This window comes from Meriones unguiculatus, chromosome 11 (genome assembly GCF_030254825.1).
Source record: "Meriones unguiculatus strain TT.TT164.6M chromosome 11, Bangor_MerUng_6.1, whole genome shotgun sequence".
In the NCBI taxonomy this organism is placed as follows: domain Eukaryota; kingdom Metazoa; phylum Chordata; class Mammalia; order Rodentia; family Muridae; genus Meriones; species Meriones unguiculatus.
The window spans coordinates 51854191-51882043 of record NC_083359.1 but is presented as its reverse complement, the minus strand read 5'-3'; the positions used below and the strand labels follow the sequence as shown (position 1 = coordinate 51882043).

Here is a 27853-nt window from a genome sequence, read left to right as displayed (position 1 = left end):
ACATGTACATACACACAAAAATATCACCATCGAACTGGGCACTGAAGTGCATACCTGTATGACTCCAGCACTTAAGAGGGTACGATAGGAAAATGAGGGGTTCAAGGCCAGCCTACACAAAAAGTGTTTTACAAAATAAGTAATAAATACTTAAAATCAGCCTAAAGAAGACAAATGGCTAGGCAAGAGCATTTTCTTAGGGAGTGAGTAAAGAAAGAGACCAAGCAGCTGTTTGGTTGGGAAGGTGGCCTGAAGCCAAAGAAACCGGAAACTAGGTGTTTGGAGTTTATAATCTTTGGTCTTGTTTGGACTTTTCTCTCTGCATGTGTTGCTTCTAAAATACCAGCAACAGCTTCAATGCACACTTAGTAAACAAACAGCAGCAGAACTGAAAGGGTGAGATTTCTGATTTGGAAACAAACCAGAGCCAAAGACAACAGCCAGCATAGCCATGCAGGCTGGGAACTCTGGTTCTCTTAGTACCAGGCTCAGCTTCCCTCCTATTGAAGTAACTAATGAGGACATCATTTCAACACTGGGGAAGCTGAGGAAAGGGGAATGCAAGTTCAAAAAAGCAGTTGAAAAAGAAAAAAAGGCTGGGGCTGTAGCTCAGTCAGTGGTCTTTATCTAGCACTTGAGTCCTTGAGTTCAATCCCCAGATTTGCAAAATGGAAAGAAAACAAAACAACAAAATCCCACTTTGTTCTTTTCCAGATAAGGGCTGTGAAGACAGGATGCTTAGATTATTCATATACAATGCACATGAATAGAGACCCAGGGGTCTTAACCCAAGTTCCCATCTTTGATCTTGAAACTCAATCCTGGGGCGCTGAGGGCTGCAACACTCCAACTTGCATCAACCTATATATAACAGCTCTCTGGGACAAGATGGCACAAAGATAGCCAATAAATACCCTTTGGCTTTACAGAGCACAAGTTAACCTATGCAGAGCAGACAAACCATGTACTGGCTCAGACTGGCTCCAAAAACTGGCCCTCAGCAAGAATGAGCAGTGGCAGAGGTGACAAGAGTTGGACATGGTTTAAATCAGAGTCTAGTTGTTCACAAGTAGGCTGAGCATGCAGGATCTGGTGCAAGCTCAGGGGTTAGGCTAGCCAAGATCAGAGACAGTAATTTGAGAATAGCTCTTTGTACAAACAGACTGTATGCCAAGTGCTATCTATGTTCAGGAGAGGTAGCTGACCTGGGATGTTCTGAGCTTCGGGACACAGATCTACTTAGGAAAAAGCATGGGGTGTTGTTTCCTATTGCAATCCATGAAGATTGGGAGGCTAGAGTCTCAATATAACATTAGGTCCAGGGTCAGGAAAGGCTCTGGTGACCTGTTGGCAGAAATACCACCTGTCTGATGCCAGCTGAGCTACCCTGCTATGCCCTCTGACTCATTAGAACTAAGAATAAAGCCCAGAAACACTGACTTAGGCACAGACAGACTTTGGACCACCAATGGGAACCAGGAAATGGTGGAAAACAGTCCCTAGTCCCTGTCCTGGAAAGGCAAACATTCAAATCCTCATGCCAGACGTACAAGCCAAGCATGTAAAAAAGCAAGGGGAACCCCTCCCCTCTCCTTTCTCTGGCACCATCAGGGGCTTGGGATTTGGGGGAGGTCAAACATGTACCAGGAACAGAGCAGAGACAGGAAACAGGCACTTATATTCCCTAGCATCATTCCTTTCCTAAGGTGAGGAACAAGCACTGAGCCACAGGAATGAAGGTATGTTATTTTGGTTTATTGGTGCTCAGTATCAAACCTAAGGCCTCACATAGACTAGGCAAGCCCTCCCTCAATGAGCCACACTCCTGCCCCTTAACTTATGATTTAAAACAATGCTTTTCAAACTAGGGGCCTGTCTGTCTTTCAAGTGACATCTGACATTGCTTGGAAAGATTTCTGGTTGTTACAGTGAGGTTATCAAGGGATTGTGCTACTGGCATGTTATGAGTAGAAGCCAAGGATGTTTAAACAAGCCCAATACACAGAGCAAGCCATATGACAAACCTGAATATCACCAATGCTGACTGACACACTCTATCTGATCACCCCATCCTTGACTGAGTCCACATTCCTGCAAAGACACTCCTTATCAGGCACCCAGGCTTCAGCCCCTCAGACACAGGAGAGGCTCTAAAATACTAAACTAGACACACTGAGACCTTCTGGCTCCTCTTAAGAAGCCATGGGAAAATAGTTCCTCTCCTGGACAAGAAAACACCCCATATCCTCATGTCTGATGTGCAGACCAAGCACATGGTGAGGCAAGAAAAGAGCCCCAGACAAGAATAAGCTGAAGTATCATTAGAACCTGGAGAACAGGAGCTAGCAAGAAGATGAACACTCCTCAAACTGGGTCCTCCTTCAGTATGAGCCCAGGCACACAACAGCCACCTGACTTCCAGACCCACCTCGTATTCTTCCCACATTTGCCAGCCCCACAGGCCCACCAGGCATGGTAGAGTAGGTCTGCAATCACAGTTCTTAGGAGGTATTGGCAGGAAAATCCTGAGTTCAAAGACAGCCTGAAGTACAAAGCATGACCCTTGTCTCAAACAAACAAGAAGATATGCCAGGTACACTGGGAAGGGAGGCAACAGGGCACACCCAAGATACCTGGGTCCTGTACCCAGATCTCACAGCCTGAGAGACTCAAGAGATACAATTAAAAATCTTTCAATAGTAGGGCTAGAGAGATAGCTCATTGGGTTAAGGCACTTTCCACGAAGCCTAATGAATGACCTTAGTTAATCCTTGGGACCCACATGATGGACAGAAAACCAACTCCTAAAAGTTGTCATCTGACCTCAACACATATGCAATGACACACATGCATGTACAAACATAAAGTAAATAAATTTAATAAAAATGTTTAAATAATAGATCAGCCCATTAGGCCATGGTCCAGGTGGCTCATGATTTACACAGGAATATCAGAGTCAGATGACATGATATCATATGGCTAGTGTTATGGGTCACAGGCCTCAAGCCTCAAAGACAGAGGAAGCCACTGGAAACTAAAAATACCAGGACCCTAAGGCAGATTGACTCAGATTCTAGACTCAACTGCAGATGGAGAGAAGAAGTGTGTTGTTTCAGCAACAAGTGTACACTGTTATCAGTACCACAAGCAATGACAGTAAGCACTAAAAGTAGAGCCAATGACACACATGCCTAGGACCTTTCTTCCTGCCCTTGCCTGGAAATCCGCAGAGCCCCACAGCCCTGGTGTGACATCCTGGGCTCTGCTCCCTGTACATACCTGTTGTTAGAGGCCAGAAAATAAGGAATCTTAAAAAAAAACTTAAAGGCATGCACCACCATGCCCAGCTAAAAAATTATTTTTAAATTTCACTTTAATCGACAGTGTAAGACTTGATTATTTTGTTTTGAAACAAGGTCTCCCTATGCAGTCCAGGCTGGCCTTGAACTCTTGGCAACCCTCTTGCTTCATCCTACTAACGAGTATGCACCATTTTGCTCAGTTTACATAATACTGGGGGGGTAGAACCCAGGGCATCTGAGTGTCAGGCAAGCACTCAATCAACTGAGCTACAGCCTCAAGTCCTGTTTTGTTTGTTTGCTTGTGTTTACTTTTGTTTTTACTGTCTAAATTTTTCAGAAACTAAGACAGAGACACAAACCTGTCTAGAATTCCAGAGCTTCCACATCAACACCAATGTCTTTGTCTAATCTTGTTACTGTGGCAGCAACAGGCTTAGATGTCCCCTAGGAAGAAAGCACTCAATCTTTCTGGATGCTTCCTGTAGAACTTGACACTGCTTTATAACTACCTTTTTCCCTTCTTCCCACCACCAGCACCACCACTACTCCCACCCCCCTCTATGTGTTTGGTGGTCCTAGGGATTGAACCTAGAACCTCATATATGCTAAACAAGTGCTCTACCACTGAGCTACTTTTCCCAGGCTTTGTTTAGTCTGTTTTGTGGTATTGGTGGTCTTGGGGCCACATGCATGCTAGGCAAGCTCCTTAAAGCTAGACCTAGTTCTGACATTTCCACTTGTCACCTGGCCCACAGAAGGCCATGCACACCTGAGCACAAAGGGCACACCTCTTTCCACTGCAGGATGGAATGGGGCAAGGGAGTGCTCACTGTACTGACCAAAGCCACACTGGGGTGCTGGCCAGCCTTTTGCTATTCCAAACTGTTACAATGTACTCCCTTAGAAACTACTTCCTTTGTTTTTGTTTTTCTCCTGGAGGGGTTGGGGGCAAGGGAGTATATACCACACTGTGTATGTGGAAGTCAGGGGAAACCAGGAGAGTCAGTTCCTTCCTTCCACAATGTAGGTCTCAGAGACTGAATCCAAGCTGTCAGGTCAGAGAGAAACACCTTTACTCCCCAGTTGCATCTGCTTCTTAAGCTAAGGAAAACATACAAAGTGCCACCCTCCGAAAGACTCATTGCCCTTCACTTAGTTCCTAAGCCTCACGCCTACAAGGAACAAGGGAAGAACCAGAATACCCAGATGACTCTAAGATATGAACCTAGAGAAAGTAAACCAAGACATGCTGGCAGGCACCTGGACCACACAAACACATACCACTTCCGTGAGACCACAGGAGATATGACAACTAACTCAGGAACCCTGAGAAACTGACTTCCTCATTATTTATATTTCCCCATGAGAGATCAGAACAAGCTTCTGGAAGCAAGGCACTAAGGTCTGTCAAGTGGAAGCTGGGAAATGGCAATCCAAAAGGTGCCTATGGAATGGATAATGGAGGGTCTAGGGATCACTTGGTGACAGACCTGACTTCTGGGACAAGTCAACTGAAAGAAAAGGAAGCTTCCCACTAGGAAAAACTAAAGCTACCCTGGACTACACTGTTACAAGAGCTCTGGGAACTGTCTGTCCTATTTAGATAGGAAATTCATGCCTTACACTTCCCTGCAAAGCAGCTACAAACTGGAAAATCTACTTCACCCTCAGAGTCTTCAGGTACCCACCTCAGAGCCCACATGATGGCCCAGAACCAAAGGTTTCAGGATCCCCTGGCCATGCCAACAAACCAAACACAAGACTCTGGGCCTGATATCCAGTTAGGAAAAGTGAAACAAGTCATAGGAACTCCGATTATCTGTTTGCTGAACTTGGCAATACACATCTTGTCAGCCCAGCACAGAAGAGGCTAAAGCATGGGCTATCGAGTTTGAGGCCAGCCTCAGCTACATATTGAGATTCTGTCTCAAAACAAAAACAGAAACACTGGGCACATGGTCATAGCTCCTGCTTTTCACAACACTGACAACCCAGGAAGAACCATCAACATCACACAAGAGCACTGCAAACTAGACCCAATCCCAGACCCTGCAAGAAGGATTTTGAGGTCCTGCACTTCTAGAGACTGGCTCACAGGAGGAGTAGCGGTCATGGTACCCTAGAGTTCACACATAAGGATTTTAGTAAAACACATTCATGATGTGCCAGGCGTAGTAGCACTCGCCTTTAATTCCAGCACTCAGGAGCCAGAGGCAGATGAACCTCTGTGAGTTTGAGGCCAGCCAGGTCCAGAACAGGACAGCCAAAACTACACAGAGACACCCTGTCTAAAAAACAAAAACAAACAAACAAAAAAAAATACCTACATATATACATACATCCATGATGACTGGGCCCTGTGATAAAGGCTTGGGGTGAGCTCACTGGGAAGCTTCTGGTGTTTAAGACAGAAGCACTCCTATTTCTGCCAGCGGCCATCACAGTATGTCCTTAAATGGCCCAGATGTAGTGGTCAATCAAATGGTGTGATCCCACCACAAGCCTCTGAGGTAAGTGCTGTTTTTACCCTCCACTGTGAAAACTTAGGCACTGACCCACTCCAAGGAGACTGAACCTAGCAAATTCAGTGGCCTGTGAAAATCTATCATTCTCCACTATGATTCTAGCTTAAGATGCCTGGGCTTTATTCAGAGCAAGACAACAAAGCACACATAACAGTGTGGTGTAGATAACCCAAGAAGAGAAAAGGGATACTAACTGGCACTCCATGTGACAAGACACAAGCATTAATAATGGATTAGTTCATTTAATTTCAGAGCTCAAGAAGGAGCCACCACTATGTTGTACATGAGAACACATGTACAGATAGGTAAAGCTGCCAACCCAAGACCTGAATGATGATTGTGGATCATCACCACAGCAATGATCTGAACATATGAACAGAGTACACAAGTGCTATGTGTCACTGTTCCACATATGTTTCTAACTGTGGCCTCTGTGAGAAAGGGACAGTGGTATGTCACTTATAGGTATGTGCTACCACACTCAGCTTATGCAGGGCTGGGGAGCAAACCCAGACCTAGATGCAATCTGACCACAGCCTCGCCCATCCAGATTTTCTATTGGTCTCTACCATAGACTCTGTCTATCCATCAATGTTTCAGGCCACATCTCCCTGTTGCTTTCTGATCCAGGGATGACAAGTTTGGTGCTCACCTCTTCTTTCATCCAAATGCACCATTCAGGGGAAGGCTTTCTCTATATTTCCAGAGTAAAGAGAGAAACACAGCAACTCCATGCTGAGTTTGGTGGGTCAGGCCTATCATCCTAACCACTGGAAAAGCTGGAAAAGGAGAATCAAGTCTTGCCTGGGCTACAAAATGAGTTCAAGTTGAGTAACTTAGTGAGACCCTATCTTAAAAGAACAAACAGAAGAGGGGCTAGAGATGTAACACAGTACTTGCCCCAGCACTGAACAAAAAGAAACAGAGGAAAAGAAAAAGAAAAATGAGAAAGAAAAAGTCGCTGCTTCTCAGAAAAGAGAATTCCACATGATACACCTCAGCACTGCTACTCAATGACACTAACCTTTAATGGGAAGGCTGGAGTATAATTGCCAAGGTACCTGCCTGAACAAACAGATCAGGGACTTGGCAGCAGCTGCACTGTCTCCAATGCCAGCTGTCTTCTTGTCTCCACCAGCCACATGCCTGGGCCAAACCCTGGCAAAGAGATAGCAATAAGCTCTCCCCCTCACCCAGCCAACAGCCACTCACAGTCTGTGACACCTACCAGGCCCCAGGAAAGAAGTATTCTCCAAAGCTCCTGCTCCTGTCAACATGGATACTAGGGTAAGACTTTTTGTGTTATCTCAACATGAGCTCCCTGCACCCACTATCATAAAAGGTGTCTTTATGTCTACATCCTTTCCCATGCCCTATAACTGTCCTTGTTTCTATCTTGCTCAGTTTCATTGCACGAAATGAAATGGCATGAAATTGACATTTATATCTTTCTTCTTGTATGTATATGGTGTATGTGTATGTTCCCATGTGTGAGTGTATATACAAGTGCATGTGTAGACATGTGTGTGGAAGCCAGAGGTTGACACTGAGTCTTAAGTCACTACCTTACTCCTTGAGGCACTGTCTTTGAATTGAACCTAGAGCTTTTCAATTTATTTAGCATGGATTTTCAATTTATTTAGCTAGCCAACTTGCCCTGGGGATGTCCTGTCTCTGACTTCTAAGATTTGTCCTTAATGCCATCCCAAGACTGATACAGTGCTGCAGCTCCCTGCACAAAAAGACCTTGCAAATCAAGCATGCCTTTGGCACAATATCCAACCACTAGGACAAAGCACAGCTACAAGAAGTGACTTGCCAATCTTCCGGTTTCCAGCAGCAGAAACACTGCGCCCAGGCATAAGTCTCCAAACTGGTATCTGAGGCTGTCCTGAGCTGGGACTCCCTCAACATGCATCAGCCCCTCACTTGGGACCACTACAAGTGTTACTCCACACTACCATGTGCCCCCTGGGGTAAAGTCAGCTGCACAGCATTCAGAACCACTGACCTCATCTGGCTGGTTTCAGAGCTTTCCCCATTTTTACAGTTCAAACATATATTCAGTACTCCATATCCACAGGCCCTGCAACCTCAAATTCAACCAACTTTACACTGAAAATGCTAGAAAACGCCAGTGAGATGTCTCAGCAGTTAACAGTGTCTGCCATCAAGCCTAAAAACTTGAGTTAAATTCCTAGAACCCACATGGTAGGAAAAACTGACTCACTCAAGTTACCTGCTGATTTCCACATATGTACCATGACACAGGCACACATATATACACACTACATGTTAAAAATAATAAATAACACTGTATCTGGAAATAAAATTGCACTATGCTGAACATGAACATAATATTTTCTTGTCATTCTGTAAACAATACAGAACATCTATTTAAACAGGATTCACATTGCATTCAGTGCTACAATTCATCTAGAGTCAATTTAAAGTACATGGGAGGATCTGCATGGATTTTATGCAAACACTAAATCACTTTACATATGGAAGTTGAACATTAAGAGATTCAGGACTATGAGAACATTCAGAACTAACATACTGTAGATCCTGGTGGGCAATGTAATTCCCTTTAATATTACATAAACTTATGAATATAACTAGCTTCAAGCGTCACAGATATTTAAAATATTGATGTGTGTGTATGCATGTGTGTGTGTGTGCATACACGCTCTCACAACCATTTATAAGAGCCTGCACATTCCATGGCACACATGTGAAGGCCAAGAAGTTGGTTCTCTCCTACCACCATAGGTCCCCAGGACTAACTCAGGTTGTCAGGTTTGGCAGTAAGTTCCCTCACCCATTAAGTCATCTTGCCAGCCCTCACAGATATTTTAACTAACTGGAATCTCCCTTTGGGATTAAATTTTAAATTTAATTTAATTGGATTGTTCAAAACAATCTAAAAAACAAAACAAAACAAAACAAAACAAAAACATGAAGTAGATGTCTGTGGCAGACACAACTGGCTGCTTACTCAACAACTACACCGAACATACTGCTCCTGTGCTGTCTCCTACCACAGCATATAACCAAATACTAGCTTTCCCTCCTCTGCAACTAGAGAATGTCATGTAACAGTTTCAGCCAAGAAGACAAGAACCCAAGTCTGTACTGCAGACAGAGGGCCTCTGGGGTAAGACCTGAACTTTCATAAAAAAAAGGAAAAACAGGAGGCTGGTACAGCTCTTCCTTTGAACCTAGACATATTGGTTAGAGCTGCAACAAACATTTTGGAGCCTGGAGGTTAACGAAAATGGCCAGGACAGCAATGCCAGCAATGATAAGTAAGAGATGTTAGGATTCCTGATATGTAAAAATAAAAAGAGAATACCTTTATGCATAACTTTCTAGTCAAGCTTTCTGTTTCCTGAAACCAAATGCAATCCTAAAAGACAGAAAGCAAGATACAGGGCTTGGGGAGATGGTTCAATGGGTAAATCATCAAGTATATAAATATCTAAAGTATCTAAGAATGATGGACCAAAGTTTGGATACTCAGGACCCATATTAAAAAAAAAAAAAAAAAAAAAAAAAAACAGGCAGGACTGGTAACCCTCCTATGTTCCCAGTGCTTAGAAGTTAAAGACAAGAGCTCCCCAGGGAAGTAAGCTAAAAATGTCAGAATCATGGCACTGCTAATTGAGCAGTATATAAACAAGGAAAATTGCAGGAACACGGGAAAGGAAAGGAGCCCCTCACTCAGGAATCTGGCTGAAGTCTCTCAACAGTAGAGTCAAGAATTTAAATGCAATCTGAATTCTGTAAGGGTCACTAACAGAGTTAATACTCCCTTCCCTGGATACAGGGTTTCTCTCTTCTCCCAGAAAGCATCTGGGAAATGAGATTGTCACCTTTGTTTACAGTAACAATACCCTGTCTTCCTGCTTAGGATCAAGACTTTTATCTCAACAATTGTCACCCTGTCAGGGACCTGTAGGTCCTGGGACCTCAGTGATCTATCTCATCTAGGTCCCTTAGGAGCCCTTTGAAGATAATAATGTCCTATATATGAATATTGAAAAGACAAAGCACAAAGTTCCCAGCCAGAAATCCTCTTCGGGACTATGTACGGATAGGACCAGGACAAGAGATCATAAGTGGGGATAATGATCTTTGAATGCCCCATGGGGACCCTGGAAAGTTGAAAGACCCACCCACCTAAGCCTTATCTCACATCCCCCTACCCAGTTAGCCTGTACACAGAGGCTAACAAGCTAAAAAAGCCCTGGTCAGCTGGGAAAGGGAGGGAGGTTGTCATGGCGGGGATAAATCATTATTAGCAAAATATTTAATTGGGATCATGTTTACATTCATCTGCAAGTAAATATCTTTTAGTTAAGAAAAATGGGTGGTATCAAAGATGAACTATCAGTGAAATCACAAAACAAAAAATGTGAGGAAAACACAGGCCTGGTTTTACTTTTTTTACACTATTTCAGATCCTGAAATTTGGGAGACAGAGACAGAGGCCAACTAGAGCTGCATAGTGAGACCCAGTCTCAAAACAAAACAAAAACTGTTTCAGAGCCAAATGGTAGCCAAGATTACAATCCTGGCACTTAAGAAGCTGAGCCAGAAATATCAAAAAAAAAAAAAAAACCAATGCATTCAGCTTTTATGTAGAGGGTCTGAAAGCTATAAACACCAAGGGACCAGTAAGATTGTATCTAGAAAATGTACTTTCTTCACTTTTTTTTTTTTTTTTTGTAAGAAAGGTGTTTGTTGAGACAAAGTCTCATAATCCAGACTGGACTCAAGCTGAGGATGACCTTGAATTCATCTACTTCTCCAAGGGCTGGGATCACAGGCCTGCACCTGGTTCTTTTTTTTTTTTTTTCTTTTTTTTTTTAACATATTTTGTGTGTATATGTGAGTGTGTGTGCCCACATACACACGCACATGTGTGCAAGTGCCCACAGGGATCAGAAGCTGGATCCCCTAAAGCTGCAGTCATAGACAATTGTGAGCCACCCAATGAGTGCACTAGGAACTGAACTCAAGATTCTCTACAAGAGCAGTATATGCTCTTAACCTCTGATCCATCTCTTAAGTCCCTGCATTTTTACTTTATGTAAACTGTCCTCATAATACAAAAGAAAAAAATGAGTGAAAGAATAGTGTCTTCTGACTTTTTTCTGGAAGGCCTGTGGTGGCAAACCTAAGATGTCACATGTGCTAACAAGTATGCTAACCCTGAGCTACAGCTCAAGTTGCCCAAGCTAGAATTTCTAGTTGTCCTAGAATTTTCTTTGTAGCCCAACCTGTCCATGAGCTCTCCATTCTCCTGCTGTGCAGCCCAGATTATAGGCCTGTGCCCCTTCACGTAACTAAACCACTGTGGTGTTAGAAGAGTATTAAAACCTGGACTACATGAACGCCCATGAATTTGATAACCATTAGCATCCATGGCTGGCTTCAGGCTGCACTGGATTTAGGTAGAGAGGCTGGTTTGCTTATACTTGAGCTTCAAGGGGAATTACAGACTGAGATCTGCCTACACACACACACACACACACACACACACACACAGTGTCAGAGGTAACTGGATGAAAAAAAGAAAAAGAAAAAGAATGGACATGACTGCTCCTGAAAGTTTATTATAAATAAAAGTGTTGCTGATTATTAATATTTATTATTGATTTATATTTTAGTTAAACAGTTATTCCAAAACCAGGGGTATACCCAAATCACCACACAGAGACTAGGATTTATTTAATTAACCTAGAGCACAATGATGGGCAGTAATTACTCCATCCTAAACCTCCAAGCCCACATAGCTTCCTCCCATTCAGATTTCCCTACATTATACTTGCTTTTTAGTCATATCTTAGGTCTGGTTCATCCTTCCGGGTATATTCAGGTCCTTTCCTCTCAGATCTCTCCTCTCCAAACCTCCCTCCCACTCGCTTCTTTCTAATTCCCCTCCGGGATAGGATGTCTCATCCTATTCTCTCAACATTGGCAGGCTGCTTTATTGGCAATAGAGAACATACGGTAGCATGTTTACACAAACTTGAGACCGGTAATGCACAATGCAATGCCTTGAAACCAGATAGTAAGGTAGAGAAATCAGCATGTGAATGAACAAAGGTAAATTGTATATATTCCACAAGAACACTATACCAACAAAAAAGGAAGACATTACCAGAAGCAGACACATCTGGGATAGTCCAGCATGGTCATGACCCTGAACCATGTTGGGGGAGGGGAAGGGAGAGAGGAGTACCAAGTACAGCAGCCAAGAGGCCAAAGGTACAAAAGGATACAAAACCAAAATGTCTGGATTATATAGAGAAAAGTCTCTGAGGTAGAGGCAACCTAGTTCCTGGGCTGGAGAGTTCAGGGTAGGAGGTGGAATATGTCAGCCACACTCTGCAACAGGTAGGGACTGAGGAATGCCAGGAGAACCTGGAGGCCTGGTCTACTTTGATATATTAAATAGGAATCCCAGCCACTTGTCCTGGGTTTGAAACTTAACACTGACACCTGATACTCACTTTGTCCCAAGATCTAAATCTATCTCCCCCACAGCCAAGTACCCCAGATATCCTAGACTGACTGATGGATCAACCTGAAATATCTCAGACACCTGGATTGGGGTCTAGCTGAATGAGTCAGAAAAGATTTGGGATAGCTGGGCTCTGGCCTGATTTTTCCACAGCCTGAATGAGCCCAATAACAACACCAGAAATCTCCCTGGTCTCTTACTGTCCACCCACCTCCCTTATCACCACAGAATGGAGTCTATCTAGAACAACTACTACATCCTACATTGCACTGAGAAGCCTGTTAGTGCCTCTTTCTTTCCCTTTAAGATACACAGCATGGGTATCAGCAAGATGGCTCATTCATTTTGGACTTGCTTCACAAACATGAAGACATAAGATCCCTCAACAACAGCCTATATCTGAAATCCCAGTGCTGGAGAGGTGGAGAAAGACAAACCCCTGTGGTTTCTGGCCAGAAGCCAATATAGCTGAATCTATGAGCTACAGGTTCAATGATAGACCCTGTCTCAAAGTATGAAGGAAGATGCCCAACATCGACCTCTGGCTTCCAAATGTATGCATGTACATAGGCATGCAGATCTGGATATACACAAAAATATGCAGCATAACTATGGGACCCATTTTACAAATAAAATGGAAGCTCCCATAAATCTATCAACTAACCCACTCTACGTACTGGGAAGTAACAAGTTTTCAAATCCACCTGCTCCCACACCTGGCCTTGATTCCATCCACACATCTCCAGATGTCTTTAGGGACACACCTCTCCTAGTCGGACCCTCAAGAAATAAAAGGACTGACTTCAAGGGAGCCTTTTCTCCACACCTTCCTCCTACCAAGAATATTGCCATCCAGCGGATCAGCTCTATCCCCAGCTTGAGCATGAAGTAGCCCACCACACATCATGATGAGACAAAGAAAACAGGAAAGCCTAGCTAAATTACAGCTGCAGTACCCTGAGATATTTATATGGGACACATCCTGTGTTAAGACATCAGTGAAGCCTTATGAAAGTTCTCAAAGACTGCAGACCCAATTATAACTACCAGGTCACTGTCTCAGGCCTGGTATCTGACTTGCCTGTGGTCTCCAGCCTTTACACTGATCAGTAGTAAAGAGTCTGTGCCTTTAGTCATCCATTTTGTTTTATGTGCGGTGCTTCATGAATGCTAGACAAATGTTCTACCAATTAGCTAAGTTCCCAGTATTCATCTCTCTGTTGGGTTTTGTTTGAGGGGGAAGTGTGTTTCTTTTGTTTTGAGATAAAGCCTTTTGTATCCCAGGCTGGTCTGGAACTCACGATGTAGCTGCAGACAACCTTGAATTTCTGATCCTCCTGTCTTGCACCACCACACCCTGTTTATAAAATTGGTGCTGGAGATGGAATCCAGGGTTTATGAATGCTAAACAAGCAATTTACCAACTAGGCTACATGCCCAGCCCTTCATCTACTTTAAGAACATGTTCTTAAGAACAAAAGTAGGAATGCAGTATAGCTCACACCACACACACACACTACAGAATGATGGTAACAACAATGATGACAACAACAACAGCTATTCTTAGACCACACTATAATTATGAGCTAGCCAACTTTTTTCTGAAAAGCAAAGTAAAAGCTGGGGTGTAACCTTTTTTGAATGTTCTGAGCTATGCCTTCTGCTCCAGGAATAGCTTCCAAGGAAACAAGCCAACAGGCCCTCTGTCCATCATAGCACCAGTACCAGTTAAAAAAAAAAAAAAAAAAAAAAAACAGAAGAGGAAAAAATTGCTACTGTAATTTAAATGTCAAACCACAGCTAATAATGACATGAATTATACTCCACAGGAACAAGGAAGTATGGTGGAGCACTGAAGATTGTCATTACAGTTATGTGAGGATAGGAAATTCACAGCAAATATCACAAAATGGAATGCAATCTACCACTATGGACACTCAAAACCCTGGAGAGGGCTAAGCCTTGAGGGTCAACACACAAGCAAATACACAACAGCCCAGGAAAGAATCTTCACAATACTCAGGAGAAATAGAGGGCCAAGTTCCCCAATACACTGTATACCCCAAAAAATTAACAGGAAAAAGACCCATCATCATCCATAAAGATAAGCAGCCTTACTTTCACATATTTCCAAAAAGGGTCTCTTTAAACTGCGTGGGCCACCTCTGAAGTTGCTCTGCACTCACTACTGTGAGCCCCCAGCCTCAGTCCCCCAGGTCTCTGAAATGGCACAATACTGACGTGGATTTAAACAAATGGGTTTTGTTGGGACTTTGTTAAATTTGGGGGTTTTTTTGGTTGGTTGGTTGGCTTTCAGTTTTTTTCAAGACAGGATTTCTCTGTGCAGCCTTGGCTGTCCTGGACTCAATTTATAGACCAGGCAGTTCTCAAACTCACAGAGGTCTGCCTCTGCCTCCCTGAGTGCTAGGATTACAGGCGTGCACCACCATGCCCAGCTTTGTTTCAATTTTTTGTTTGTTTGTTGTTGTTGTTGTCTAGCACAGTCTCATTATGTCAGAGATTGGCCCCTCTTTCATAAGCCTCCTTTCTAAACCTGGGATTACAGGTATGCACTATCACAGTCAACTAAAACTGGTAATTTTCATTCACTAACATTCAGAAAGGCCTAGCTATAGACTTCTTTAAAATAATCAGCCTTCATATTAAAGATTAAAATTTATAAGCTGGGTGCAGTAGCGCACATCCCGTAATCCTCTGCAGGAGGCAGAGGCAGGCGGATCGCTGTGATACTCAGGCCAGCCTGGTCTACAAAGTGTGTCTAGGATAGCCAAGACTACATAGAGAAACCCTGTCTCAGGAAATAAATAAATAAATAAAATTTATGTAATTTTGACTCATACACAAGGATACATACTGGATAAAAGAGAACTCTAGACAAACAATGATCCATATCACAGCTCTGTAACCTGGAATATTATATAACTAATGGAAAAAATTAGTTCAATTTTATGTATCTATGTGGATGGCAAAAAAGTCAACAGATAAAGATTATAATCTATGCAGACTTAAATATGCTAGTCATTTAATAAACAGGTGGAAGAGCATAGCTACAGGCTAGTCCAATAGAACAGCATGTATGTTAACACATCTGTGTGCTTTGTTTGGGTACAGAGCATGTATCACTTTTGTAATCAGAAAATTCTGTACTGCAACTAGAAACTTTATGGGGAAGGGTCATAGTGACATCGGAGGACAGAGTGTAAGTAAAGGCTTATATGTTGCTTAACTGTTAATTCAAAACACTTCTTAAATAACATGGAAAAATGCTTAGAATTTAAACACATCTTTGAAAACTTGGAAGGGACCTAACCACCCTCATTTAGTCTCTGACCTCAGCTCTCTGGTATGCAAGGTTTAACTTCACTGAGGACATCCAGAAAAGCAACTCCAATGAGCTTCCCACCTTGCTCAAGATTCATATGCCAAGAACACGGTAAGTGTTTAATAACTGCTGGTGGGATCATTTGTGAGAGAGATGTTGTATTGACCTAGTAATTTATTAGCAAATTTCAAAAGGTAATATTTCTTAGCCAGGCACCAATAAGTTTATCTGGTGGATAAACTTATTCTGCTGAGTCACATGCATATATTTGGTCATAGAGCATGATCAGGAATGTTATTTCCCCCACCACCAGCAGCCCCAAACATTCTCCAGTGTGATTAACAAGCTGAAAAACTGAAAATGACCCTGACAGTCACCAAGAGGGCACTGTTGCCGAGACTGTGGCTCCTTAGCTTTTCCACAAAAGGAAGGCTTGAAAAGAAATGAAACTTAATTGTTCTTTCAAATTCCATAGACTTCAAACAGAAAGATATTGGTTCATAGTGTTAAATGAGGAATACAAGATACAGAATATTTACAGTATGAAAAATACAGGGAGGAAATATGCCCATATAAACACAAACAGCAAAAGTGTTTGCACACACAAGGGCTCATCATCAATGCTTGTTTCAGAGGGCAGTGGGCAGGAAAGAACACTGAAATCTGACTTTTCCCTTCATATTTTCCTAGATTGTTTACCTGTTTTGTTTTATTTTGGTTCAATTTGGTTTTTGTGTTTTGTGGGTTTTTTGTTGTTGTTTGTTTTTTGTTTTTTAAGCAGCAATGCCATCCAGACCTAGTAGATTTTCATTCCAGCTACTCTGGAGGCTGAGGCTGGAAGATGGCCAGTACAAGACTGCCTAGGCTCAAGGCCAAACTTGAACAATTCTGAAATTCCTTCACCCCAACAACAGAAGTCACAGAACACACCTATCATTCTAGCAGTTGGGAGATGAAGGCAGGTAGTTCAAAGTCACCCTTGGCTACATAAGGAAGTTCTAGGGCAACTTGGTCTAAAGGCTCTGTCTCAAAAAAGAAAGGGGAAAAAAAGCATCATGAAGAAAACTACAGTCCAATTTGTAAAGCCATTTTCTTAAAAACCAGTTGAAAATCTACCTAACCAAAAAGGTAAAAGTTCCATAAAGTCTTCTTTATGACTTGAGGTTGGTGGCAGGGTAACAGCCCAGAGCCACCCTCCCTGGTCAATAACTCCAAGGTAAATCAAGAGAGCACTGCAATAGACTCTGGACTTGGTTACAGTCTACTCAACCTGAGGTAATTCAAAGTGAGGAACTAGAAAGCCAGGTATGGTGGGTGGCATACACCTACAATCCCAGCACTGGGGAAATTGAGGAAGAAGGAGGTAAAGTTCCAGGACATTTTGACTAGAAAGAAGGATCCTGTCTCAGAGGGAATGAAAGATGTGGAGAAGAGAGTCTGGATACCCAGCACCCATGTACAAGTAAGAACAATGATATGCATTTGTAATCCCAGGGTAGGGAGGCAGAGACAGAAAATAACAAGAGGCCTCCGGCCAGTCAGCTTAACTAAATAACTCCAAGTTCAGTAAAAGACCCCTTTCAAAATAAAATGGTAATTAACCTAGTAAGACACCTGACACTGACTCCTGGCCTCACATATGATCTCAGCACTCCAGAGGCAGAGGCAGGTGGCTTTTTGTGAGTTTGAGGCCAGTAAGGGCTACACAGTGAGACCCTGTCTCAAATAGATAGACAGACAGACAGACAGATAGATAGATAGGAAGAAAGAAAGAGAGAGAGAGAAAGAAAGAAAGAAAGAAAGAAAGAAAGAGAAAGAGAGAAAGAAAAAAAAGAGAAAAGAAGAGAAGAGAAGAGAAGAGAAGAGAAGAGAAGAGAAGAGAAGAGAAGAGAAGAGAAAAGAAAAGAAGTAGGGCCTCAGAGCTACCCTCTATATAAAAGACATTTTCACTGGTGACACCAAACTGTCCCCTACATGCCAACAGGAAGAATGGGTGAGGGAAAACTGCTCTTGGTGAAGAGAAGAAACAGACCAGACCACTCCACATTACCTCTTCTCCAAGTTCCCTCTCTAAATGGAGTTTAACCTTTTTCACTTCTCATTAAACTCCAGGGCAACTCCACAGTGAGCTGTACAGCCTGAAAGCCAGGCCTCCAGGATAGACTTGCAGCCTCAAGTTGATCCTCCATCTTCCTCGCTATCAGCGACTGTGGGTTAACCAACCCCCAAGAGCCATTTGGCACTGTCTGGGAGCATTTTTGGTTGTTGCAACAAGTGTGGGTATGCCTGGAAATTTGTGGACACAGGTTAGGGCATTACCAAATACCTTACTGTACCCAAGATGCCCTACACTGCAAAGAACAGTTTGGTCCAACTGTGCACAGGACAGGATCCAGAAACTAGGCCCTATTTTCCCACAGCTCAACCCTCCCGTAAATATACTGTCTTCCCACAAAATGGTGTCTTCAATCAGCTAGTCTTAAGGAGAAAAAGACAGACACTATCCCCAATTCCTTATCAAGCCAGGGAAATCTTGCTCCAGGCTCTCCTTAGGATCCCAACGCACATTTATTTATATTCAGGCAAGTTTTTACAAGATGGATTTTTGTTTTGCTTGTTTTCTAACCATTAAGCTCTGGCCATAAAAGCCAGGCCTTTCCCTACTGGGAAAACCTAGAGACCACGTGAATAGCAGATGTCTGCTTCATAATTCTAGGTTACCTAGGATAATGACCCTACAGCCTGTTCCCTCCTGCCAACACAAATACACCTAGGCCTGAGACAGGGTCTTCATGTTGCCACTTTAGCCAGTTGTGCAGAAAGTGCAGGTGAGCACTTGCCCAGATATTCAAGACCCTGGGATCCTTACCCAGAAACACACACAGAAAGCATTGAGGAAAGCACCTAAGGGCTGAAGAGATGACTAAGCAGTTAAAAGCCCATACTGCTTTTGCCAAGGATCCAAGTTCAGTTCCCAGAACTGACATCAGGTGGCTCACAATTGCCTTTAATTCCAATTCCAGGGCATCCACTGTTTGGCTTCCTCAGGCACCCACACATATGTGCGCGCACACACACACACACACGCGCGCGCGCTCTCACAGAGAAAGACACATACAGAGAGGATTAAAAATAGGCATGGCAGAACATATCTTTAATCTCACTTTTCTGCCAAAAAAAAAGTCAGGAAGTGGTAGCACATGCCTTTAATCACAGCACTTGTGAGGAAGAGGCAGGCAAATCTCTGAGTTAAAGGCCAGCCTAGTCTACATGGCCCAAGACAGCCAGGGCTACACAGAGAAACCCTGTCTCAAAAACAAAATAATTAATTAATGTCAGTATTCTGGAGGCAGAGGCCAGCCTAGTCTATATTGAGTTCCAGGCCATCCAGAACTATGTATTAAGACTCTGTTTCAATGATGATGATGGTGATGTTGATAATGATGACGATAGTAATTAATCTTTTTTAAAAATCTAAAGGCCAGGCTTGGATGATGATGATAAGGTCGGGCTTGGTGGTACACATCTTTCAATCCCAGCACATGGGAGGCTGAGGCAAGAGGATCAAGAGTTTGAATCAAGACTAGACTACAAGATTCAAGCCCTTTTGTCACAGCCAGATCTTGTCCAGACAAATCTGGACAATAACCTACTGAGGGTGAGTCAGGCCAGCCCTAATTCAGTCATCTTAAGGTTGGGCTATGAAGCAATAGACCCCAATTCAAATAATAACAGACAGATGCCACTCCACCCAGGAAGGGAGTCAACCAAGTGTGAGAAAGTACAACAAGCAAAGACAATGGACACTTGGCCTTCCATGACTGATAATAAGGAGGAGTGGCCTACAGGCCTGTTTTCCAGGAGCAGCGACAGTGAGGCCCAGTGCTGTCCAATATTATTTGAGAGGAGCCAGAAATCCAGGTGTTTTGCAAAATCCTTTAGTAATTACTGGAGACAGCAGTTCACATAATTAAAATAAAGCCAAAAAACTACAGAGGTGATTGTTTGTGCCTGTAATCCCAACACTTGGGAGGCTCAGGCAGGAGAATCAGGAGTTCAGGGTCATCCTCAGCTATATAGCAAGTTTGATGCCAGCATGGCTATATGAAACTCTATCCAACCAATTAGAACTGGTGAGACAAATTAATAGGTAAAGAAACTTGTGCCATTTTACAACCTGAGTTCAATCCCCAGAGACCACATGGTAAAAAGAGAAAACCAACTCCTCAAAGTTATCCTCTGACTTCCATGGTACTGGTGTGCCCACTTACTCTCAAATCAATAAATAAATGTAAAAAAAAAAAAAAAATTAAAGATTAAGTAAGTAAATAAAGTCAAGCCAGTCTAGAGGTAGGATAGAGCTAAAACCCAACTAAGAACACATATATCAGGCATACACACTCAAACCATACAACCAGGCCTACCGGCACTCAAGCAGCTGAAGAGGAGGATAGTAAATTCCAGGCTAGCCTGAGCTTAAAAAAAAAAAAAAAAAAAAAAATTCTCAAAGGGGAGCCAGAGGTCAAGACACCACAAGAAGACCTACAGAGTAAACTAACCTGGGTCCATGGGGGCTCACAGAGACTGAACCACCAACCAAACAGCTTACATGGGCTAGACCTAGACTCCCTACACATATGTACAGATGTACAGCTTGGTCTTCATGTGGATCCCCTAGCAAGTGCAATAGGGGCTGTATCTAACTCTGTCATCTGCCTTTGAATCCTTTTCCCCTAGCTGAGCCTTGTCTGCCCTCAATAGGAAAAGATATGCCTAGTCCTACTGCGACTTGATGTGCCATGGTAGGTTGGCACCTATGAGGGGGTCTCCCCTTCTTTGAGAAGGGGAGGGAAGTATGAGAAAAGGGTGTGTATGGGAGTGCTGAGGGGGGGGCTGCAATCAGGAATAACAGTACTGAATAAATAAGTTAGTGGGACAAAACAACAAAAGCCAGACAAGGTAACATACGCTTTCAATCCTGATACTTGGGAGGCACATAGGCAGGCAGCCCATGAGTTTGAGGCTAGCCTACTCTATACATCAAGTTCCAGACCATCTGGAGCTATATAATAAATAAATAAATTTTATTTAACCTTATTTATTTGTTCAAATGTTGGTTGGGTCTACTATATGTAAAGGCAGGAGAAAACAGATGACTTCAGTGGATCATTGCAAGACAAAATGGAAGCAGCTAAACACAGAAGAGCATTCTATCCTGAATGCCTTCCAGACAGATTTCTGAGCAGCTTGAAAGCTATTCTAGGGTTTTAGGTCATTTATTTATTCAATGAGTAGTCACTGAGCAACAGACCCTGTCTTAGACAGTAGGAATTGAGTCACAAACACAGAAAAAAAGTAGGTAAACTCTTTGACATATAAGAAAAATTAAGAGCTATGAGGTGGAACCTGAAACTGGATGTGCAAGAAGTAGCAGGGGTCATGGAATAAAATGCCTGAGGAGCCCCTACTACTGTAGTGAAGAGACTAATCAAGAAAGTAGCTACCTAAGAAAAGATGCTCCAGGGCTCGTTGAACACAGTGGCTGGCAGCCATTGAAGGATGCTGAGCGGAGGAAGAGCAGGGTCTGATTTGTGTCTTAACAGGATTCCTCTGGGCTAGAACTGAAGTTCAGCAGAGAAGTGCCTACCTAGCAGTTGCTAGGCCCTAGATTTCCATCCCTGGTACTGCAAAAGAATAAAAATCAAAAACACATTCTCTGGCTGCTGGACTGATACTAGAATGCAGGCACCAAGGGAGGACGGAGAGAAAAGGAAGCTGGGTGTGATGGTAAAGGCCTGTTATTCTACTTACTAGGAAAGCTGAGGCAGGAGGATCACAGTGCAGGGCCCACATAGGCTACAGAAATGAAGGACAACCTGGGCAGTTGAGTTAGACTCTTGTCTCAAAACAAAAAGTAAAAAGAACTCAGTATGTTAAACCCGAAGTTCAGCCCCCAGCCATACATACATACACAGTGTTCAAATGCGACAAGAAGTCAGTAGATGGCACCATAGGCCCCAGGAGTCAGCCCTGACAAGTTTGGATATTTTTTGCAAGAACAGGCAGATAAAAAGGAGGAGGAAAGAAGAATCAAGGACAAACTGGGCGGTGGTGGCACAGTCTTTTAATCCCAGCACTCAGGAGGCAGAGGCAGGTGGATCTCTGTGAGTTGGAAGCCAACCTGGTCTACAGAGTGAGTTCCAGGACTACACAGTGAAAACTCTATCTCAAAAAAACAAAAAAGAAAAAGAAAGACAGAGAGAGAAGGAAAGAAAAAAAAAAGAATCAAGTACGAAATCCAGAGAGAAAACTCAGCGAGCGGTTAAGAGCACTAGCTGATCTTCCAGAGGACTCAGGTTCAATTCCCAGCACCCACATGACAGCTCAGAACCATCTGTAACTCCAGTTCCAGGGGATCTGACTCGCACACACAGATATACATGCAGGCAAAACACCAATACACATAAAATAAGAATACATTATTTTAAAAAACAAAATCAAGGATACCACAGGTTTTGGCACCCAAGAGAAAGGACCATCTTCCTAGAGGTACCTCAGCTCCTCCCAGGATGCAGTAAGATAAAGATGTCCCTGAATTCCCACAGTGGTTTCCTGGAAGCCCTCCAAGTCAAGCTGACAAGTAGAAGGGGCTCTATCACCTACTACCACACTAGCAAAGTGAAGCACCTCCAAGACGAAAGAAGTCCAGCAGGCTCCAGGAAAGGAGACCCTCCCAGACCCTGGACTAAGCCACAGAGATAGCTACAGCTTCCTCCTGAAAGGCCAGGGCTCAAGGCCATGGACCACGAACTAGAATCTCTTGGGCCAGTCCTCCCACAAGTCCCCAAAGTCATTTGCCTGGTTTTCTTAGTACCCTCACCCCACCATTCCAAGCTGCACTCAGATGCTTACAAGCATCTGGTCAAGAGAGGAAAGGCAGGGACCTGACTGACTACATTAATCCACAAGCTTAGGAGAGAAGAGAATGACAGGTGTGGTAGATGGCAGTGGAAGGAAAAGCAACAAGGTCCTTAAAAAAGGAGGGAGAAAAGAAGAGAAGAGAAGAGAAGAGAAGAGAAGAGAAGAGAAGAGAAGAGAAGAGAAGAGAAGAGAAGAGAAGAGAAGAGAAGAGAAGAGAAGAGAAGAGAAGAGAAGAGAAGAGAAGAGAAGAGAAGAGAAGAGAAGAGAAGAGAAGAGAAAGAAACCTTTCCAAGGCCACTTGCTACAACAGAAGCAATTTTACACCAGTCACCAAGATCCATTTGCTACACTGATTGGACACAGTGTTCAGGGTGCTGGGGAGCTGGGTGCCACAAGCCAATTTAGGCCTCCACAACCAACTCACTCCAGAGCCTACACTGCTAATCTGCTGCTAACATGTTTTTGTCCAGATGTTCTCAGCAGGTGGAACAAAAATCAAAGTTGGAGTCCCACCCAACTGCAAGCACTTACATCTACTGAGTGCTAACCTGTACTGTTCCCAGTGCTTTCCATGAATTCATTATTCAATATTCAAACTGCCATTTCCTAGGTACTCCTAGGGGAAACTGAAATACAGAGTAGAAAAGTAACCCACCTTAGCTACAAAAACCAACTTCTGAGTGCAGGGCACACAGGTACTTGCTCTGAGCCATTGCCTACACAACTGACTGAGTTCACCAATATTTCTACATTAAGCATGAAATTAGAACTTTTCTTTTTATTTTTGTTTTTTTGTTTTTGTTTTTAGAGGTACTGGGAATTGAGTGTGGGGGCTCACACGTGCAAGGCAAGTGCTGTATACCAGAGAACTAGAGCTCCAGGTCCTTTTTTATGTGTGATTTTTAAAACAAGGTCTTTATAAATTGCCTAGGCTGGCCTTGAACTTGTGGTCTTCCTGCCTCAGACTCTTCAGTAGCCAGGATGACAGGCCTGTTCAAGGCTTAATACATATTTTCTAATTTTTTAAATTTACTGTGTATATGATGGTGTGTATATGTAGAATACGTAAATGTGTACACATAGGTATAAGAGTGTACATACCCATGCATAAGCCAAAGGAGCATAGCAGGTGTCTTCCTCTATCATTCTTATTTCCTTGAGACAGGGTCTCTCACTGAACCTGAAGCTTGCTTTTTGTAGACTAACCAATCACTCTTTTTCCTCCCCCTCAATTGCTGGGGTTAAAGACACAGCCATGTCTGTATATTTATATGGGTACTGTGATTCAAACTTAGGCTCTTCTCCTTGCTCATTAAGCACTCTTGCCCACTGGGGCATCTCCTCATGTACATATATGAGATTTTTTTTTTTTAAGTAACTTACAAAGAGAGGCCCAGACCCCTTTTCCGAACCATCTTACAAAGATCAGTCAGTCACAAAACCACCTACCTCCTACCAGATCCACACTCCCAGTAAGAAAAGCAAGCCACTACCGGCTCTCAGCTCCAACTTTCCACTTAGATAACACTGTTTCTCTTTTCTCCTCTCAGATCTCTACCTGAGGGAAGGCGGTAAGGTCTCAGCAGCAGCCCCTTGCTCAGGAGGAAGGATCTCAGAGTCCCTAATGGGTGGAATCTTGACTTCTCTAAGCATGATGTTGGTTCTAAAAGGATCAAAGTATGAGTAGCAAAAAGGTTAGACTGTACCCCACTCCCACCAAGGAGACAGAAAGTGAGTCCAATAGAATGACCAGGAAGTAAAAATACAAAGTGTATCAGCCTCTATTAGGTACAAAGCCCTGCTAGTTGATTCTGTGGGCCCTGTTCTCTTGGTATTCTCAACCTCTCTGGTTTCTACAATCCTTCCTCCCCCTCTTCTGCGAGGTTCCACTAGTTCCACCTAATATTTGGCTGTGGGTTTCTAAATCTGCTCCCATCTGAAAGGAAACAGAGGAGGAGTAGATCTAGGGAAAGAGGGAATGTAAGGGAGGGACTGGGGGCAGGTGAAACTGGGATCAGGATATATGAAATTTAAAAAATAAAATAAAAAAGGCAAAGCACAGTGCAGACTAAACCACTCATTCATACTGATAAACCCATGACTATAGCACAGGCTAGAGCACTCACACCAGACATAGAAAGCAGAGGTTTTCCTCATACCCCTATTCTACAGATGAACTGTGGCACAGTCAGCAGTGAAACAATTTAATCAAGATGATAAAGTTTAGCAGGGAATGTTAACACAGTGGTAAAGTGAGGCCCTAGGTTCAATCTCTAGGAAGAGGGGGTAGTGGGGGAGGGGGGTAGAGGTGCCTGCCTACTGAAATGTTAGACTGTGGTGACTGCACCTAGCCTTGGAAAATACAAGCCACCTGCTTCAGTTAGTTGTCCTTTGAGACAGTCTGCCTCACCTTTCCCAGTGCTTTGATTACAGGTGTGTGCACACAGACCAAGCAACCCACTCTGTATTGTGTTTGGATTCTCTAGCTACGTGGAAGTTCTTGCTTGCCAACTGCTTCTCATCCATTCTGGTTTCCAGAAACAGGGTGACCAGCAAGCCTAGACCAGTGAGAGGAGAGACACAGGAAGTCTACAAGATAAGAGTTGAGGGAGAATGGAACCTGCCTAAGGTAAAGGCCTGCCACCACTACTGCCAAATAGAATTCAATTCACCCGTCTTAATTTTCTGTAGCAAAAAGTCCCTGGAAGGAAAGATCACAAAACCAAGTTTCTTGGGTAGGCTTCTCAGCAAATTAGAAGCTAGAGAATACCCCAAACACTTTTTAGTCATCACTGCCCAGCAATAAAATACATCCTGGTACGGTCTGGCAAAATGCTTGCAATTAAACCTGATGACCTGAGCTCAATCCTTGGAACCTATATAATGGAAGGAGAGAACCAACTTCCAAATATGTGTGCCATGGTATGCATGCACTCATGCACTCACACACAAATATATGTGTGTGTGTATGTATGTATTATGTACATGCAAAAATAAAATATACAAACTAGTAGAGAATCTAATGTCTGGTAACCTACTCCCCTTCCACCACAAAGAGAAAAAACCAGGAAATACACCAGTATCCATTTAATACTGAACCAGATCCCACCGGGTCCTTGCAAATAATTCTGTTTTTTCCACACCAAATACAAGGGTAGAGGTGTTCCTTTGTAGCAAACAGGCACCAATCTCTTGCAGATTCCTGAATGCAAATCACAAGCACTGTTTCCTGCTCTGGAGAAACCTTCAGCCTCTTTAAAACAGTCATATCCAAATGCAGTAAGTTTCTCAACCAAAACTGGTATCCTCTTCACCCAAAAAATTTAAGTCTCCCAGTGGGCCTTCATAGGTCACCGTTCCTAAAGCAGCCTATCGAAGAGGTAACTTAGAACAAATACTTGTGGGTGCTAATTGGCGGCTGCTAAGAAACAGCGGTGTTTTTTCTTTCTCAAACAAAAAGAAAAGTCATTGTGTCCAAGCTGTCCTATTGCATTCACTAATAATCAGGACAGCACGATACAGGAGTGTTCTGGAACAACGGGCAAATCGCATTACAGAAACATGAAATCCACAAGCACTGGGGATTAGAGCCAGGGAACCCAGCCTGGCTGGGCTCATTTCAGAAGAAAGCTACCTGGAGAGAGCCAGAAGTCCAGAGGACATCCCTCACGCCTCACTGCCTCACAGCCTCACAGGGTAAAAGGCACTCCCACGGCATTTCCCACTGCACCCCAAATCTGCAAAGAGCGAGAGAGAAAAAAAAACAAAAACCCTACCCTCTCTTGGTTTCCCCTCCTGTTTCCTTAAACTTCCTGGTAGCATTTAGGCATAAAGGAAAGAAAGGGTGAAAAAAAAAAAAATAACATGAAACCAAAGTAACCAGGAGGAAAAACAAACGACGGGAGAACCCCAAAACAAGCGATGGGAAGTCCCTTTCTAGAGCACAGGCTCCTGCACGGTGCTAAGTGACGGGGTGTGCCCGGCGAATGGAGATCCTACTCCCACAAAGAACAGAAAACCCCCAGATCTTGGATCTGGCATTCCCTCCCGAAGGCAGAACCCTGAAGCACTGAGGCCCAGCTCTCCCGGAACCGGGTCCCCAGCGTCTGAAAGCCGCGGCTGCGCCTGGGCGCGGGTGGCAGGTCGCCGCGTGTGCAGAGAAGGGCTCCTGCAGGAGAGCCGCTGAGTCTGCGCCTCCCAGCGTCCCCTGCGTCCCCAGGACCTCCCGGGACGCCTCGCACTGACCCCTGCGGCCCACTACCTACCCAAAGTGGATCGGGGCCATCAGCGCTGCAGAAGCTGCGCAGCGCCATGCGGGAGGCCGGCAGAGCGAAGAGCCGCAGAGCCGCGCGGTTGGCTCGCGTCACCGGGATGCAGCCCCGCCCAGCCCCGCCCCGCCCAGCCCCGCCCCCGCGTGGGAGCCAGCGCGGCCACTCTGTGCCCCGAGCTGGGCCTGCAGGCCCTATCTGCAGCTCTAACCCCCAGCTGGTTCGTAACGCTGACACGGAGTCCCGCGCTGGGCTCTCCACGCCCCGGCTTTGTCACAGGTGATACTAACTCTACAGCCTTTCCCGTACTGCGGGAGAACGCAGTGCTTGCATGAGTTAGGGCTTTTTCCTTCATATTCAACGGGCTTGCCACTGGCGGGTTAGGGACGTAAGCTCCCAAGAAAGTGAGGGGAACAGATGGGAAAAATGAGGTTCTGAGAAGTAGGAGACTCGCTCAGAGCCACTGCGAGTAGAAGCGGAGTTCTTAGGAGCCTATGATTCCATCCTAAACACTGAGCTCTTCACCCTAAACACCAGTTTGCCACCCTTCCTCCATAGCCAGGAAATAACTCCTTTCCTTGTTGGTTGGAAGTTGGGGCATTTGGGGACAGATTCTTATATAATAACTAAGTCTTGCCTCTAAAGCACATTGTACTAGATGATGACCTTGAACTGCTGATACTCCTGCCTCCATTTTTCCCCCCCCAACAGACTGGATTTCTCTGTGTAGCCAGGCCCTGGCTGTTCTGGAGCTCAATTTGTAGGTCAGGCTGGCCTCCAACTCAGAGATCCTCCTGCCTTTGCTTCCCAAGTGTTAGGAGTAAAGGCAAGCACCACGGAGCACTTCTTCCCCAGCCAACTGCATTAACTGGTGCTGAGAACAGAGCCCAGGGCTTCCTCTGTGCCAGAGAAGCCCTCTTATCTACCAACTCAACTATCTATGCACCTCCAGCCCCTTCGAA

The 27853-nt window shown here is 44.0% G+C and overlaps 1 protein-coding gene across 5 annotated transcripts in view; it reads right to left on the bottom strand.

The window, feature by feature from the left end:
• Nucleotides 1-26985, bottom strand: part of Abcc1 (ATP binding cassette subfamily C member 1) — a 126144-nt gene extending 99159 nt beyond the window's left edge. For all 5 annotated transcript variants that reach the window (XM_060364245.1, XM_060364246.1, XM_021657547.2 and 2 more), the window contains exon 1: nucleotides 26889-26985. In XM_060364245.1, coding sequence (XP_060220228.1) covers nucleotides 26889-26936 — 48 coding nt within the window. In that variant the 5' untranslated portion in view covers nucleotides 26937-26985. The remainder of the gene's footprint in view (nucleotides 1-26888) is intronic.
• Nucleotides 26986-27853: the final 868 nt, after the last annotated feature.